Below are 14,432 nucleotides of genomic sequence, written 5' to 3' on the forward strand. Positions count from 1 at the left end.
CCCAACGTCCCAACTGGTAAGGACACCCAAGGTCAGAACCCTCTCTGGCAGCTCCAGGGATGTGGCCTCTGGTGGTCCCTGGAGAGTCAAGCGTGTGGTTGAACAGGAACCTGCCCGGAGGTGCCCGATGAGTCCCCAAGCCATGGCACAGCTGCTGTGTGCTCTGGGTCCTCTCTGAACCACCGCTTGAGGGTCTTGACATCTATGTGGGACTTCTTGGTGGGAGTTCAATGAGATCAAGCTCAAGAACTTGGGCCCCTAACTTTCCTTACTCAGCCCAGTGGCACCACTGCAAATACCTGGTTACTGCAGTTATCTTACCTCCTAATAACAGAAGCCTACTGTATACCAAGTCCTTGTCCTGTATACTGAGTCCTGTTGTTTGGCCTCCAGCCAAAATGTTGTGAAGATGAATTGATTAATATATCTTCACAACACTTCTACCAGATACGATTGTCAGCATCACTCCATTTTACAGGCGAGGCAACTGAGGCAGAGGCAGAGTATTGGGTTGGCGATAAAAGTTCGTTTGGGTTTTTCTCTAAGATGGTTTGGAAAAATCCAAATGAACTTTCTGACCAACCCAATGATTTGTTAAAGTTAGAATCAAAATTAGGCAGACTGGCTCCAGAATCCGTGGTCTTAACCTGTGTCCTATCTTGCCGCTCTTATTCAATGGAAATTCCTGTAGCTGTCATGTGCTTAGCCCCTTGCTGGGACTCCTTGGTAAATACTTACTGGTTGAACAGTTTCTTTGTCAAGGAGGAAAGCTTTTGAGATAAAAAGAAAATCCCATCTGAACCGGGACCGGTAGTGAGTGTCCAAGCATACGTGTATCAGAGAGTTTTCATTTTGGTCTGAGAATCAGGTCAAAGGGCAAGGCATCTAGTGAGTCTGACCTTCAGGCCATGGTGGTGCCTGCTGAGGCCATGTCAGCAGGCACCACCATGGCCTGAAGGTAACAGACTGTGTTGGGGTTCAGTTGGGTTCAAGATCAACACTGTGTGTACAGGGCTAACAGTGATGGTTAGTGGATGTCTCCATAGCCTGTCTATGTTTTAGATATAAATGACTTAATACTTGAGAAAGCTTTCTCTTTACATAGGTTTGCTGCTGCTGCTGCTGCTAAGTCACTTCAGTTGTGTCCAACTCTGTGCAACTCCATAGACGGCAGCCCACCAGGCTCCGCCGTCCCTGGGACTCACCAGGCAAGAACACTGGAGTGGGTTGCCATTTCCTTCTCCAATGCATGAAAGTGAACTGTGAAAGTGAAGTCGGTCAGTCGTGTCCGACTGTTAGCGACCCCATCGACTGCAGCTTACCAGGCTCCTCCATCCATGGGATTTTTCCAGGCAAGAGTACTGGAGTGGGGTTGCCATTGCCTTCTCTGTTACATAGGTTTGGATGTGTTCAGTTTTTCCGCTTAATGCTTTGAGGCTAATGCTCTTATGTGAACACTTTAAAATCACAAGTCTCGATAGCCTGTCTATGTTTTAGATATAAATGACTTAATACTTGCAAAAGCTTTCTCTTCATGTAGGTTTAGCTGTGTTCAGTTTTTCCCCTTAATGCTTTGAGGCTAATGCTCTTATGTGAACACTTTAAAATCACAAGAGATTTAGCTGACATTTTGTTGACATTTTGGGATGTGCAGGAGAAACTAGTGAAGAACTGTCTTCAGGTGAGCCTCTTAGGAATTTTTTCCTTTTGTAAATTTAAGCATATATATTAACATTTTTTTACATTGTTGTGTTGGTTTCTGCCATACAACCACGCAAGCCAGCCATAAATATACATACATACCCTCCCTAACCTCCCTCCCTGTGATACATATATACCATGGAATATTACTCAGCCACAAAAAAGAATGAGTTTGAGTCCGTTGAGGACTACTGAGGTGGATGAACCCAGAGTCTGTTACAAAGAGTGAAGTAAGTCAGAGAAAAACAAATATCATGTATTAATGCATATATAGAATCTAGAAAAATGGCTCTGATGAACCTATGAGAGAAGCAGATATAGAGAAAAGACTTGTGGACACAGTGGGGGAAGGAGAGGGTGGGACGAATGGAGAAAGTTACATCAACATATATACACTATCAGGTGTAAATGGGCAACTGGTGAGAAGTTGCTGTATAGCACAGGAGCCCAGCCTGGCATTCTGTGATGACTTAGAGAGGATTTGATCAGTAATTTATTTGGTGATAAATATCTTTAGAGGTACTCTTGTGTGCCAGGCACTGTGCTAGGCATGGAGGAGACACAACCGAGAAAGAAATACTGCTCCTGCTCTTAAGGATTCCGCCTTTTAATGGGAAAGAGTGTGTAAAAAGACAAGTAGCAAAAAATGCTATAATAGAGGTGAGAAACCCCAGGGTTTGCCAGCCTTGTGACCTGCTGTATTTTGAGATTACCATGGGAAGCCAAATGCTTGCCCTTTTATGTTTTTGTTCTTAACATTTGTTGCAGTCCATTTCTTGAGGAAAAGGACAAGGGAAAATAGCTAGAGATGTTTACACTATTTGTTCATCCAACTGTGAAAGCCTGACCATTTTATACATTTTGAAACTAATTCAGTGACTCAAAATACTATCAATCCCCTGAGCAATCCCTTGGTAGAGGTGGGATGGCAGAGAAATAGACCTTGGCTAGGAAGTCACCCAACTCAGGAACAGGATGGGGCAGTGGTTAGGATTCAATTGCGGACAACAGAGTCCATTTTCACTATTAATGGAAAGTGGTCAATTACCAGGTATGTATTAGATGACTTTCAGCTTAGTGGAGCCAGCCCTGGACCAAACTTCTGGGAATAACTCCCAGTCCTCAGAATGTTGTTGCTTCTGCCATGTTTGATTAGGACATTAAAACCAGAGAATCCTGTGGCCTCAGCCATGCTCCACACGAGCATAATGGGGGCCTGCCTCTTGGCTGTGCCTCCATTCTACTCAGTTCTGAATTCAGGTCTCTCCTAAGTGCATCTGATGGGCAGACTCTAAATCACATTTGGAACCTGAGCTGCAAGGGAGTCTGGAAAAGCAGTGGCTAGTTTTCCTGTCTGCAGTACTACATGAAGTCATATTAGTTGGGGATATTAATTGATGGTATCTTTTGTAGTTCATTAAAATACTGAGATTCTTCCTCCTCTTGGATCTTTAGGCATGGACCTTGGTCACTACCCCTCTCCCCTACATATCATTTTCTTTTTAGGCCAGATGGCCTCTCAGTCCATGCCTAGGCAGGGCTGACTTTAGAGGCTTTTAGCACAGATTCTACCCAGTAGTGAAAGTGTCATGGGCTTCCCTGGTGGCTCAGATGGTAGAGAATCTGCCTGCAGTGCAGGAGTCCTGGGTTCAATTCCTGGGTTGGGAAGATCCCCTGGAAGAGGGCATGCAACTCACTCCAATAGTCTTGCCCGGAGAATTCCATGAACAGAGGAACCTGGTGGGCTGCGGTCTATGGGGTCTCAAAGAGTCAGACATGACTGAGTGACTAAGCACAGCTCAGTGAAAATGTCACAGAAATAAAGGTGAATGCAGTTGGGTCTTCCTGGCCACTGGCTGCTGAATTGCAGCTGGCATAAGTGGAGTTAGCTGATGCTGCTAGCTTTGTGGTGCTCTCAGAAACAGGCCCTTTGGGCCAAAGCCACCCAAAGCCAGGCCAGCAAAACATGGATTGGAGTTCAGTCCCAACCTACTCCTTTGACCAGGCACCTTTGCACAGTGTACAACCCGCACAACTGTATGTGGCAGCTCTGGGAGTTTGGCTTATGTTCTTTCCCAGATCAGGCAGAATGAGAAGGCATCCACACAGCACCTGGTCCGGTTAGCAGTGCTCTGCAGAAGGCTCACATGGCTCTCTCATCTCTCTCCACAGAGATCCCCCAGTGTGCTGGCTGCAACCAGCATATCCTGGACAAGTTTATCCTCAAGGTCCTGGACAGACACTGGCACAGCTCCTGTCTCAAGTGTGCAGACTGCCAGATGCAGCTGGCTGACCGGTGCTTCTCCAGGGCTGGCAGCGTCTACTGCAAGGAAGACTTCTTCAAGTAAGTCAGAACTGGGTGGTGGGGTGCAACTTGCTCTCCCTGCCCTAATCTAACTGCCTCCCCCATGCAGTGAGGGGGAAGCTTGCGGTAAGACAGGGGGCAGGGGTCTATCCTGTGTGGGACGGGTGAACCCTGATGCTAAGAGGCTGTTCCTCATTGAGGTCCCTCTTCTGATCACCGGCCCTATCATTCCTTGATGCCCGGAATCTCAGCCTCACATGAGCTCTGCAAGGGGCAGGGGTGAGGAGCCGGCAGGAGGCAGGAGCCAGACTTCTCCAGGGTGACTGATAAAAGATCCCTGCAAATCCTAAAAGGAGTTCCTCTTTCTATCTTTGTGAGTTGGTGCCTCAGGGCCCTTGGTTGTATCATTCCTGTGACTTTCAGAGTGGTCCTTTGAAATTTAGATCTAGAGGCATCTCCATGGCTGCTTCAAGGGTCTCAGAGAAGAGCTGCTCCTGGTAAGGGTTGAGCCAGGCTCATACCGTGTCATTGACTTCATTGGAAATATGAGGAAGAGACAGTTTTGTGTGATGGTTTAGAGCTCAGACCCTGCCAGGGTTTGAACTTCCTTATTAGCTATGTGCTCTTGAGCAAGTTATTTAACTTCTCCGTGCTCAGTTTGCTCATCTGTAAAATGGGGCTGATGATAATAGGGTTGTTGTTAGTTTTGAATGAGTCAACATGTGTAAGTTCCTTAGGACAGTGCCTGATACATGAGAACTAGCTCTTAAGACTGACCTTGGTTCATCAGAAAGAAAAATCCTGTTGGAACTTTAGGTCAGAGTGAGGGGATCTCCTAAAATTTATTTTCCACGGCATTTGGTCTGGCACTTCTCTTCCAGAATTTATTACCTAGGCCTTTAGGCTGGTGCCTGGAATGAAATGGACCAACTGGTAGGACAGGTGAGGGGTGTCTGTCAGTGACAGGTGGCCCTTGGGGTGTGTGGAGTGTGGTGGGGCTGCGAGGTGGCTCACCAACACCAGGAAACACTGGGCAAAAATGAGCAAGCCCGGGAGAGATGGTGCGCCTCCTTCAGGGGGATGTGTATTCTGGAGACAGAAGAAATGGGGAGAAGCACCATTCCTGGATATGGAACTCGATTTCTCCCAAATCCTTCCCAAGGTTTAACTGCAGGGAGTAAGTGATTTGAATTTCTGAGGATTCTCCAATTTTGTCAGTCCAATAGGAGTTGAAAAGCACTTTAAAGATGATGTTGATAACCACGGGGGCTGCCTCCACGGCTTGTGCTCAGAAGGCAGGACTCGTCACTATCACACTTCGGTCAAATAAGCTCTGCTCTCTTTGTGTGTGTGTCTGTGTGTGTGTATCTGTGTGTGTGTGTGTGTCTGTGTGTCTCTGTGTGTGTGTCTGTGTGTGTATCTGTGTGTCTGTGTGTCTGTGTCTGTGTGTCTCTGTGTGTGTATGTGTCTATGTGTATGTGTCTGTGTGTATCTGTGTGTGTGTCTGTGTCTGTGTGTGTGTCTGTGTGTGTGTGTGTCTGTGTGTGTCTCTGTGTCTGTGTGTGTGTGTGTGTGTGTGTGTGTGTGTGTCTGTGTGTGTGGTACACACATCTATGCTCAGGCTCCCTGAGGGTGGGGCAGTGGCTAGCACAGGCACACCCAGAAAGTCCTTATGGCTCCCAGTTGAGGGGTGGGGCTCTGGTTCTTTTCTGTGGACTGCACCCCCACTTTCTCCCCATCTTCCTCTTACTTTGCCCACCCCTGATGCTCACCTTGTTGCCTGTACTCTGGCATGTAAGCAGTTCCATCCCCTCCACTCACATCCTTTCTCCACAACAAGAATTTGCCTCAACCCTCTTTGCTCACAGATGCCCTGGTCAAGTACCATGGCCGCTCTTTGGGCCCCGATAGGGCAGTTGTCATCCTCTGTGTTGGGGGTGGGGAAAAGGGCAGGAGGAAGTAGGTGGGCGGGCCTGGCCTTGGGGCTTTGGTGCGCTCTCCATGCTTCCAGGGCCTGTGCCTCATCCTACCGTTTGTCCCTGGACCTTCGGAAAATCCTCAGTGAACTCCAGGGTGAGCGAGAGGCCACGTTGCCTTCTTGCCCATCTGGGGACAGGGGAGGTGCTGAGGGGTCCCTTGGTCAGAACTCTGGCTGGGTGCAGGCCTGTCAGGACCAAAGACCTAGAGCTCTGTAATCAGAGAAGCCCTTTTGAGCCCTGGCACTGCCCTGGGGCCCTATCTGATGTTTGGACCTTGATTGGCCAGCTCCAGGTTTGGGAATGGGAGGTGGCAGCAGCTGGCATGTAGCTTTGGCTTTGGGAGAAGTAGTGATAAAGCAAGAGGATCGATTTAGAGCCAGGAGGGGCCAGGCAGCGGGGTACAGAGGGATTAGCACAAGCCTACGAGCCATAAGCCCGAGACCAGAAATAACAATGACAATTACTCACCCAGGCTGTTGCCCCAGTCCCTGCCTGCATGACCTTGGAGACTGATAAGTAGGGTCTCTGGTCATCTCCCCCTGGCTGCTGCCCACAACACCTCCCTATCAGACCAGTGTCCTCCGTCATAGCTCAGGTCCTGACCCACCATCCCCAGCTCCTTTGGCAGGCCCCCCTCTGCCTACAGAATATTGCAGAAACACTGTGCCACCAGAGCCTTCTGCCCGGTGCCCAACCTCCTGTCCAGTCCTAGCTCATGGCTTTCCTTGGGTACCTGATGCCCCCCAGCAGGATGCCTCCTTTCCCAGGCATGCTCAGTGTTTCCTCGTCTCCACACCCTGGTCCAGGGATGAGGTCCATCCTCTCAAGGTCTCCCCATCTTTCCATGGTGGTGAGTCCAGCTCCTCAGTGGAGGGAGCCTGGTGGAGGCCTGGCCATCTTACGCCTTGTCTCTGCCGATGACTCAGCACAGGCTGCCTTGCTTGGCTGGTTCCTCATGCACCTGTTGGCCTGAGGAAAGGCTTATTAGCCATTCATTTTTCTGTCTCCCCATACACATAGGCTGTTGCTGGGCTTGATGCAACAAAGAGTAGATTACACGGCGAATTTACAGTGTGCTGTGGGGACCAGTTTCTTCTGTACCTAGCTTTGGCATCCTGCAAGTCACAGAGGCCCAGGCGGCCTCCCTTATTTAGCCGTAGTTACTCTCCTCTCCTGAGATCATTCTGCTTTGTAAGATAGCCCACTGTCAGGGCTGGAGCCCCTTGTTAAGGGGAGCTGGCCACACATTCAGTGCTGAATCCACAGGTCGTTAATTCTGTGCTGGGGATGCTGTGTGGAGAAAAATGGAGAGTGGAAGTGATTCCCCCCACTGCCCACAGAGGGATGATCAGACACAAAGCCCCAGGGAGGACCCTTGGATTTACACGCAGTAAGGACTCACCCAGCATTTGGGATCATGGCTGTTTGGTACAGGAAGGCCCAAGTGCAGCACAGTTTGGTCTAGCAAGACACAGTCCTTGGTGAGGACAGCGAGGGAGCATTGTCTGCAGTCAGAGCGGCTGCCTGCTGCCCACTTGGGGCTCAGACAGTGATCTGGCTGCAGAACTGGGGGTCTGCTCCTCATTGCAGTTCATTAAAGGTCACCAGGCACCTGCTTTCAGCTGACATACATGCAGAGGGACACTGGGAGCAGGGGGAACAGGAGATGGGGCAGGAGGGGAGGGCGGTCCTGGGCACCCCAGTTCCCTCCTCCCACGTCTCACACCAGGCTGCAGGAGTCACCTCTGACGGCCTCAAGAGAGCCCAGCAGGTGCCGTGCGCTTGAATCTGCCCAGCAGACCTCAGAATGCTTGTGGCTGTGGCACTTGAAAGATGCCTGGTCAGAGGCATCTTCTCTATGCACCTTGAAGTAAAAGAGAAAAAGGAAAAATAAAAAGTACTACTCTCTTACGATATCTGCCCCAAAGCCTGACTCAGAGACAGAGGGCAGGATTCATTGACCTTACTGATCAGCACTGTGTTTCTAAGTTCCAAGATCAATACTTTAAATCTCTTTGTTTTATAACAAGGGGAAGGGCCACTGCTTTGCACAACTCCAGGGGCATCTTTTATTCTGTGTGAAGTTTTGTGAATCAAGACAGTATTGTGAGGAGCTGGAGGGGTGATTACCCCAGAAGTGGGGGGAGGATGGAGGTGAAAGATGGAGAGTGGCTTCCCCTAGCCTCGAGCCTGTGAAACAAGGCAGTACTGGTGCCTGGCAGCAGAGGGCGATGTTGGCGTGTGCACAGACAGAGAAAGAAGTACTGTTGGAAGGTTGTACTCTGTGGTTGTTGTGCTTTGGGCGGGACGGGCGGGGTGGGGGCAGGCGCTGTTAAACACTGTCTTGCTCAGTAACATTGGCTGATTTTTGCTGCTGTTTTTTGTTTTGCCTCTTGAGTCCTTGGCTTCCCTTCTCCAAAGGAAATAAAATTCCAAGGCCAGAGAGGAGAGGCGGTGAGTCGACTAATGCACTGTGCTTCTGAGACGATTACAAAATCGCAAGCTAGGAAGCCAACAACTCCTTGGGTTGTGTTTGCTGAGCAGGTCCTGTCTGGACTTTGCATCCAGGTGTGGAGGGTCCCTGGCTCCTTGCAAAAGGGCTGGAGCCTGGGGATAGCAGGGGTCTAGGACCTGGGCTTCTGGGGCCCCTGCTCTTCACTGTCTGGGTCCTGGCAGCTCCCTTACTTCGAAGCATGATGAAAACAGGTTTTCTGCTCCAGGAACCGGTTCAAGTGCTGGAGGTTCTTAAGCAAGTTCCTTAATGTCTCTCAGCTCCAGTGCCCCAAGATTGGGTACATGGGAGCGTTTCGCAAAAGGGAGTCATTTTATGAGCAGACTGGTTTGGTGAACCCAAGGGGAGCTTGATTGAATTACTGTTCTGTGTTTAACCAGCTGTTCATCAGCAAACAAGTGACCAGGCCTTCCTGAAAACCTCATCCCCTTATCTGTTAAGAGGTGATGTTCTAACCCACCGAGTTGCTGTGAGATGGGAAGAAGGTGGTGTGTAAACTGTGTCCAGCACTGCTGGGTTCTTCTTGCTAGGTGCTAGAATCTCTGGGTGTTGGGTTTCTGGCCCCGGAGGATTAGCTGTCAGAGTTCTCCCACAGGGCTGGGCTGTGCTGGCTTCTCCTGCCCCCCTGCTCCCACTGAGATGATTTTAAAAGCCTAGAACTCCTCACGTGGAGGTCAGGGTAGTCTGGGTTGCGGCAGTGTGCTGGGCATAAACCATGGCATAGAGATGCTGATTTACACAAAAACTTGAGAAGCAAACCAGTGATTATTATAACATGAAAACAGAGAGCTAGAGAATTGAAGGGCAAGATCCACATACATTTTTAAGGTAAGCCACAGCCCTTGAGAACATTCCAGTCTTGTGGGGAAGCTTCAAGCTGTATCCTGGCTGCCAGGTCTCTGTGCTCACACCTGCCTACCAGAGGGGGCTGTGGGGAAGAGTTGGAGACGTTTGGGGGTGACTGCCACCCCAGGGGGCTCCTGTCTAACACTTCATGCTACTTTGGGGGTATCTTCCTGTGCATGAGGCCCTCCCCTGCCTGGCACTGCGGGGACCCAGAGAGATGGAGGGCTGCTGGACCGCTGTCAGTGGGGCACTGCACCCCTCCCCCAGCCAGTCAATCTCTAGGCAGTAACGGGCTGTCAGCCAAGGGCAGGTAAGAGGCGTCCTTGGGAGCCCGGGAGCTGCTGATTTATTCCCGCCGTTCAGAACAGCCTGTCTCAGCTCCGGCAAGCTCTGCGTTTGGCCCGGCCGCAGGGTGGTTTCGCTGGCTCCTGTGAGGTCTTCATTAGTGACCTTGGGCCAATCACTCTTGTAACCAGGGCCTCCATCCCTCAGCTGGGAAGATGCCCATGGGACATCGGGCAACCTGGGGGACATGGAGTAAGGCCCGCGCTCTGAGTTGGACATTTGGAGAGGGAGCAACATTGGGTTTGAATCCAGGCTCAGTGTGAATTTGGGGCATTAGACCTCTTGGAGCCTCACTCTCATCTTGAAAAAAGAGATGAAAATAAAAATATCTACTCTTCTAAGTTACCCTGGGGACGGAGTGAAATGAGGTACTTAGTATCCATCATTATTGGTAACTACCCTTTTATTTATTTTTATTTTTTGTTGTGGATCATTTTTAAAGTCTTTATTGGATTTATTATAATATTGACTCTGTTGTTTATGTTCTGGTTTTTTGGCCATGAAGCATTTTGGATCTTAGCTCCCCGACCAGGGATTCAACCCATACCTTCTGCGTTGGAAGGCGGGGTCTTAACCACTGGGCCAGCAGGGAAGTCCCTGGCTATTCTTATTAAGATGATGACAGCATATCTATGTAGGGAGGAGAGAAAAAGAGAAAAGGAGGGTCCTGGGGGCAGAGGCTACAAAAAGCCTTGAGCCAGACAGGGGTCCCAGGGAGGGAGGTGGGGCCTGTCCAGTGCAATGGTGGGTCAGATGGCTGGAACAGCTATCTGCCTCTTGGCGTGGGGGTGGTGTGTGGAGACGCCATGGGTTTTCTCCACAGGATGCCATCCCTCCCTGTGTGATCCAGAGCTCTGTGGTGGTGACTGCAGCCCTCAGCCTTCACTTCCCAAAGTGGAGTTCCTAGCTCTGGCAGGAGGGGCCAGCCCATGCTTGCAGGAGTGCCTCTAGCTGGCTGGTACCTTGCTGCCACAGAAAGAGGACACTTCAGTTCTGCGGTTGGTTGTGGGTCCAGTCTGGGGCCAGGTTCTTGCCGAGCCACCTGTTATTTTTGATAACTATTACACCTACTATCACACACACACACACACCATTCTCGAAAAATGTTCTTAAAGAACTCACAAGGGGAGGGTCTCTTTGACCTGTGACTTTCCATAATTTCTGAATAGTTTATAGTCTAATCCCCTCACTAAGCAAATTAAACCTTTTAAGGTAACGATCAGATGGTTCAGATAGTAGCTGTGCGTGTGGACATTTGTAAGATTCAAACACACTTGTGGGACCAGGCCCACTGTCATTTGCAAAGGCCTGTAATCAAGGCAGAAGCAATTACTTAGCTGAGCAGCTCCCCCTGGGACCTGAGGCCGTATATCAGGCAGTGATGAGTCCACAGATTATCTGTCTGCCCGCCCTGGAGCCCTCCTGTTTGGCTGCGCCCGCCCACCCTCCAGAAGCCCAGGCTTGCCACAGTGAAGGCCTCCTGATATCTGTGGTACCTGCATACCAGAGACGTTTGTGTCCTGGGGAATCTATTTGGAACCAAATAGTTGCAGATCAGCCTGAGAGTCAGACAGCATCTGGGCTATGGAAACATTGTCCCCAGACAAAGAGGGATTGGAGTGACATGGGAGTGGGAGATGGGGGCACCTTACCACACACCAGCCGGCATCAGCAAGCCCCATTCTCCTAATCACTGGGACTCCAGCCCTCCCTCCTTTACCTCTCGCCCCCCTTCATTCAGGTACCGAGACACAGGGTCCCACCTCCAAGAGGCCCTCTCTTTCCCTTCCCACTGCCTCTGTCTTCTCTCCGGCCCTGTCACATGCCTCTGTACCACTGGAAGCTTTCCAATCAGCTATCCTACTCATCTTGTTCTCCTCATGCCTTCCTGCTGCAGGCCCATCTTTGGTCACCTTACTACCCTGGCTCCTGAATCTCCTAAACCCAGCACTCAGGGGTTCATCGCCTGGCTCCATCACATTGCTTGCTGATTCTCTGGCCAAGATCACGTGAGCATCCAGTGAGAGCCAGTCTCTGGCTTGTGGCTGTGGCTCCTGGGGTCTGTCAGTGCCCCTGGAAGCCCCACCTGAGGAGGAGCCGCGGACCAGCCTTAGACCCCGTGATGGGCATCGTGGGTCCTTGCTGCTGGCTGCAAGATGGAGTGAGAGTGGCTTGGGAGGGGGCCCTATGCCTCTCCCATCCCAGTGCCTGCTGCACCTCCTTGAGAATGAGTTCTCAGGCCTTGAAGGGCTCAAGAATCAACAGGCAGACTGCGCCTGCTGCAAGAGGGCCTCGAGCACCCATTACATAGGGTTTCTCAAAGCACAGTCCATGCCACAGCTGCACCAGGGTCATTCATGAGGGGCTTATTAAAAGTGTGCAATCTGGGGCCAGAGTCAGGAATCAGGAATGGCTTTTCTGCTTTTAAGCAAACATCCCAGTTGGCACTTCTACACAGGGTAATTTGGTAACAGCTCAGCTAACACCTTGGCAGAGAAGAATTAGCCTGGGATCAGGAGGGCTGATTAAGTGCCCGAAGGAAGGGGGTGGAAAGGAGGGACAATGTTGTTGGGCTAGTTGGCAGCCTGTCCCACCTGTGGAAAGGGACTAATAATGCCTATGATAAGGGCTCTTGTGAGTTCAGGTGAAATAGCTCACTAGAAACTCCCCTGGTAAATACTAATGCTTCATGCATGTTCACAAAAATTTAAGCAAGATGGACTGGACTCTGGGAGAAGAGGGTCCGTTCCTACATGTCCCATTGCCTCTTGGGAAGCAAATCTCCCCCCAGCAGGAAAAGCAGGGACATGTGATTGGGGGAAGGGAGAGTTGGGCTGTAGATTTTTTTTCCTGCCACTCACTGGGCTATGTGATCTTGAGCAAATCTCTGACCCTCTCCGGGCCATTTTCTTCTGTGTTAAACGAGGAGGTTGGACTAGGTGACTGATTCTAAAGCTCTTCCAGTTGCATTCATCTCAAAGTAATACTGAATGCTCGTTGAAACGAAAAATGTTATATTAGAAACTGCAAATAAAAGTGGAGCCTGAGCGGAGTTCTGCTGGGCCTGGGAGGTTTGTGTGTGAATATGTGTATGGCATAGCTGTGTCCCCATTCTCTAAGGCTCTAATGTCCTCCGGTGTCAGGACTTCTCCAAATATGGCACCTTCTCCATCTGGAGAAGGCTGACTGTTCTAGGGCAGGACTCCGCGTGCCATGACATGGCTGTGGTGGTGATATATGTTGGAAATATTGGTACATACAGAAACAGTAAATACCAGCGACTTACCTGTCAAGCGTGGTGATAGATAAAAGAAATACATGGAGGAAAGTGTCAACTGGGGAAAAAATATACGGCCGGCAGTAAATCACCGCCACGCAATTAAAGCATAAAATTAAGTTGTGTGATATTTTGTTTTCTTGGGATGGTGCACTGCTCTGTGGCGGCTCCCACACATGGGGGCTGCCGTGGGCCTGGGTTGGACAGCTCCCAACTCTGCTTCCCAGAGAAAGGAAGAGGATTGGGTTCAAATTCCAGCTCCGCCGTCTATTGCTGTGATGTCTCTGGCATGTTTCTTACCCTCCCTGAACTTATTTCTTCCCCTACAAATGGGGGAGTGGCGCCCGATGTAATTTGGGGTGGAGCCAATGAGATTTGCTGACAGATCACACGAGGATGTCCAAGGCTGTGGGCCTGAGCAACTGGAAGAGAGAAATCGCCCTTCTCTGAGATGGGGAAGGAGCAGATGCTGCGGAAAGATTAGGAATTGAGATGCTGAGGGGGTGGCCGTGGGATGTACCATCTGGAGTTGGGAGGAGGTCCCAGCTGGAGGTGAAGTTGAATCCCCAGAGGTGTGGGATAGATAAGAAGAGGTGGAGGGAGGTGGAACAGGGGCTGCCACAGAAAGGAGCAGAACCCGGAAAGCCAGGTCCCGAGGCCCACTGAGTGACGTGTTCTGAGGAGGAGGGAGAGCCGATGTGGCGCAAGGTGAGGGACAATGAGGCCTGACCAACGGATTCAGCAGTGTGGGGCCCCCCGGTTAAGTGAAGCTGGGGTTGATTCATGGTCGACCACCTGACTGGAGCACGGTATTAGTCAGGGTTTTCCACAGAAATGCAACCAACAGGCTGTTTGTGTGTGTGTGCGTGTGTGTGTGTGTAAAGAGATTTAATTTAAGGATGGGCTCACAGGATTTCAGAGTCTGAGAAGCCCTAAGACCTGCAGTCAGTGGGCTGGAGGACCCAGGAGAGTTGATGGTATATACAAATCGGTAGGCCTGAGACCCAGGAAGAGCCAGCACTTCAGTTCAAGTCTAAAGGCAGGAAAAGACCGACGTCCCAGCTCCCACGGTCAAGTGGGAGGAGCTCACTCCTGGGAGGACAGGCCTTTGTGGTCCCTTGGGCCTTCACCTGACGAGAAGAGGCCCATCACAGCGAGGAAGGCAATCTGCTTTACTCGGTCGACTGTTTGAAATGTTAATCTGTCCAAAACGACTTCCAGACACACACAGGAAGACGTCTGACCAAATATCTGGGAGCTTTGTGGCCCAGTCGAGTCAGCACATGGCAGCCAGAGTGGGCTCAAGGCAGAATGAGAACAGGGGCATTAGAGCCTGTGCATAAACCCCTTTTTGAGGGATTTTGCTCCGAGGGGAGTAGAGGTGCAGGGAGGCGTAGGGTCGAGAGGTTTTTGTCTTGAAGTAGCAGAAGTAACAGCATGCTGTATGCTGCTGGGTAGCTGTGATAG

General features: G+C 50.5%; 1 protein-coding gene across 1 annotated transcript in view; it reads left to right on the forward strand.

The window, feature by feature from the left end:
• The window catches only part of LHX4 (LIM homeobox 4), a 44,783-nt gene that overhangs the window by 14,173 nt on the left and 16,178 nt on the right, over positions 1–14,432 (forward strand). Inside the window, exon 2 of the mRNA XM_069544437.1 lies at positions 3,874–4,045. Within this exon, the coding sequence (XP_069400538.1) occupies positions 3,874–4,045 (172 nt within the window). The remainder of the gene's footprint in view (positions 1–3,873; positions 4,046–14,432) is intronic.

Source organism: Ovis canadensis, chromosome 12, assembly GCF_042477335.2.
Source record: "Ovis canadensis isolate MfBH-ARS-UI-01 breed Bighorn chromosome 12, ARS-UI_OviCan_v2, whole genome shotgun sequence".
Classification (NCBI taxonomy): domain Eukaryota; kingdom Metazoa; phylum Chordata; class Mammalia; order Artiodactyla; family Bovidae; genus Ovis; species Ovis canadensis.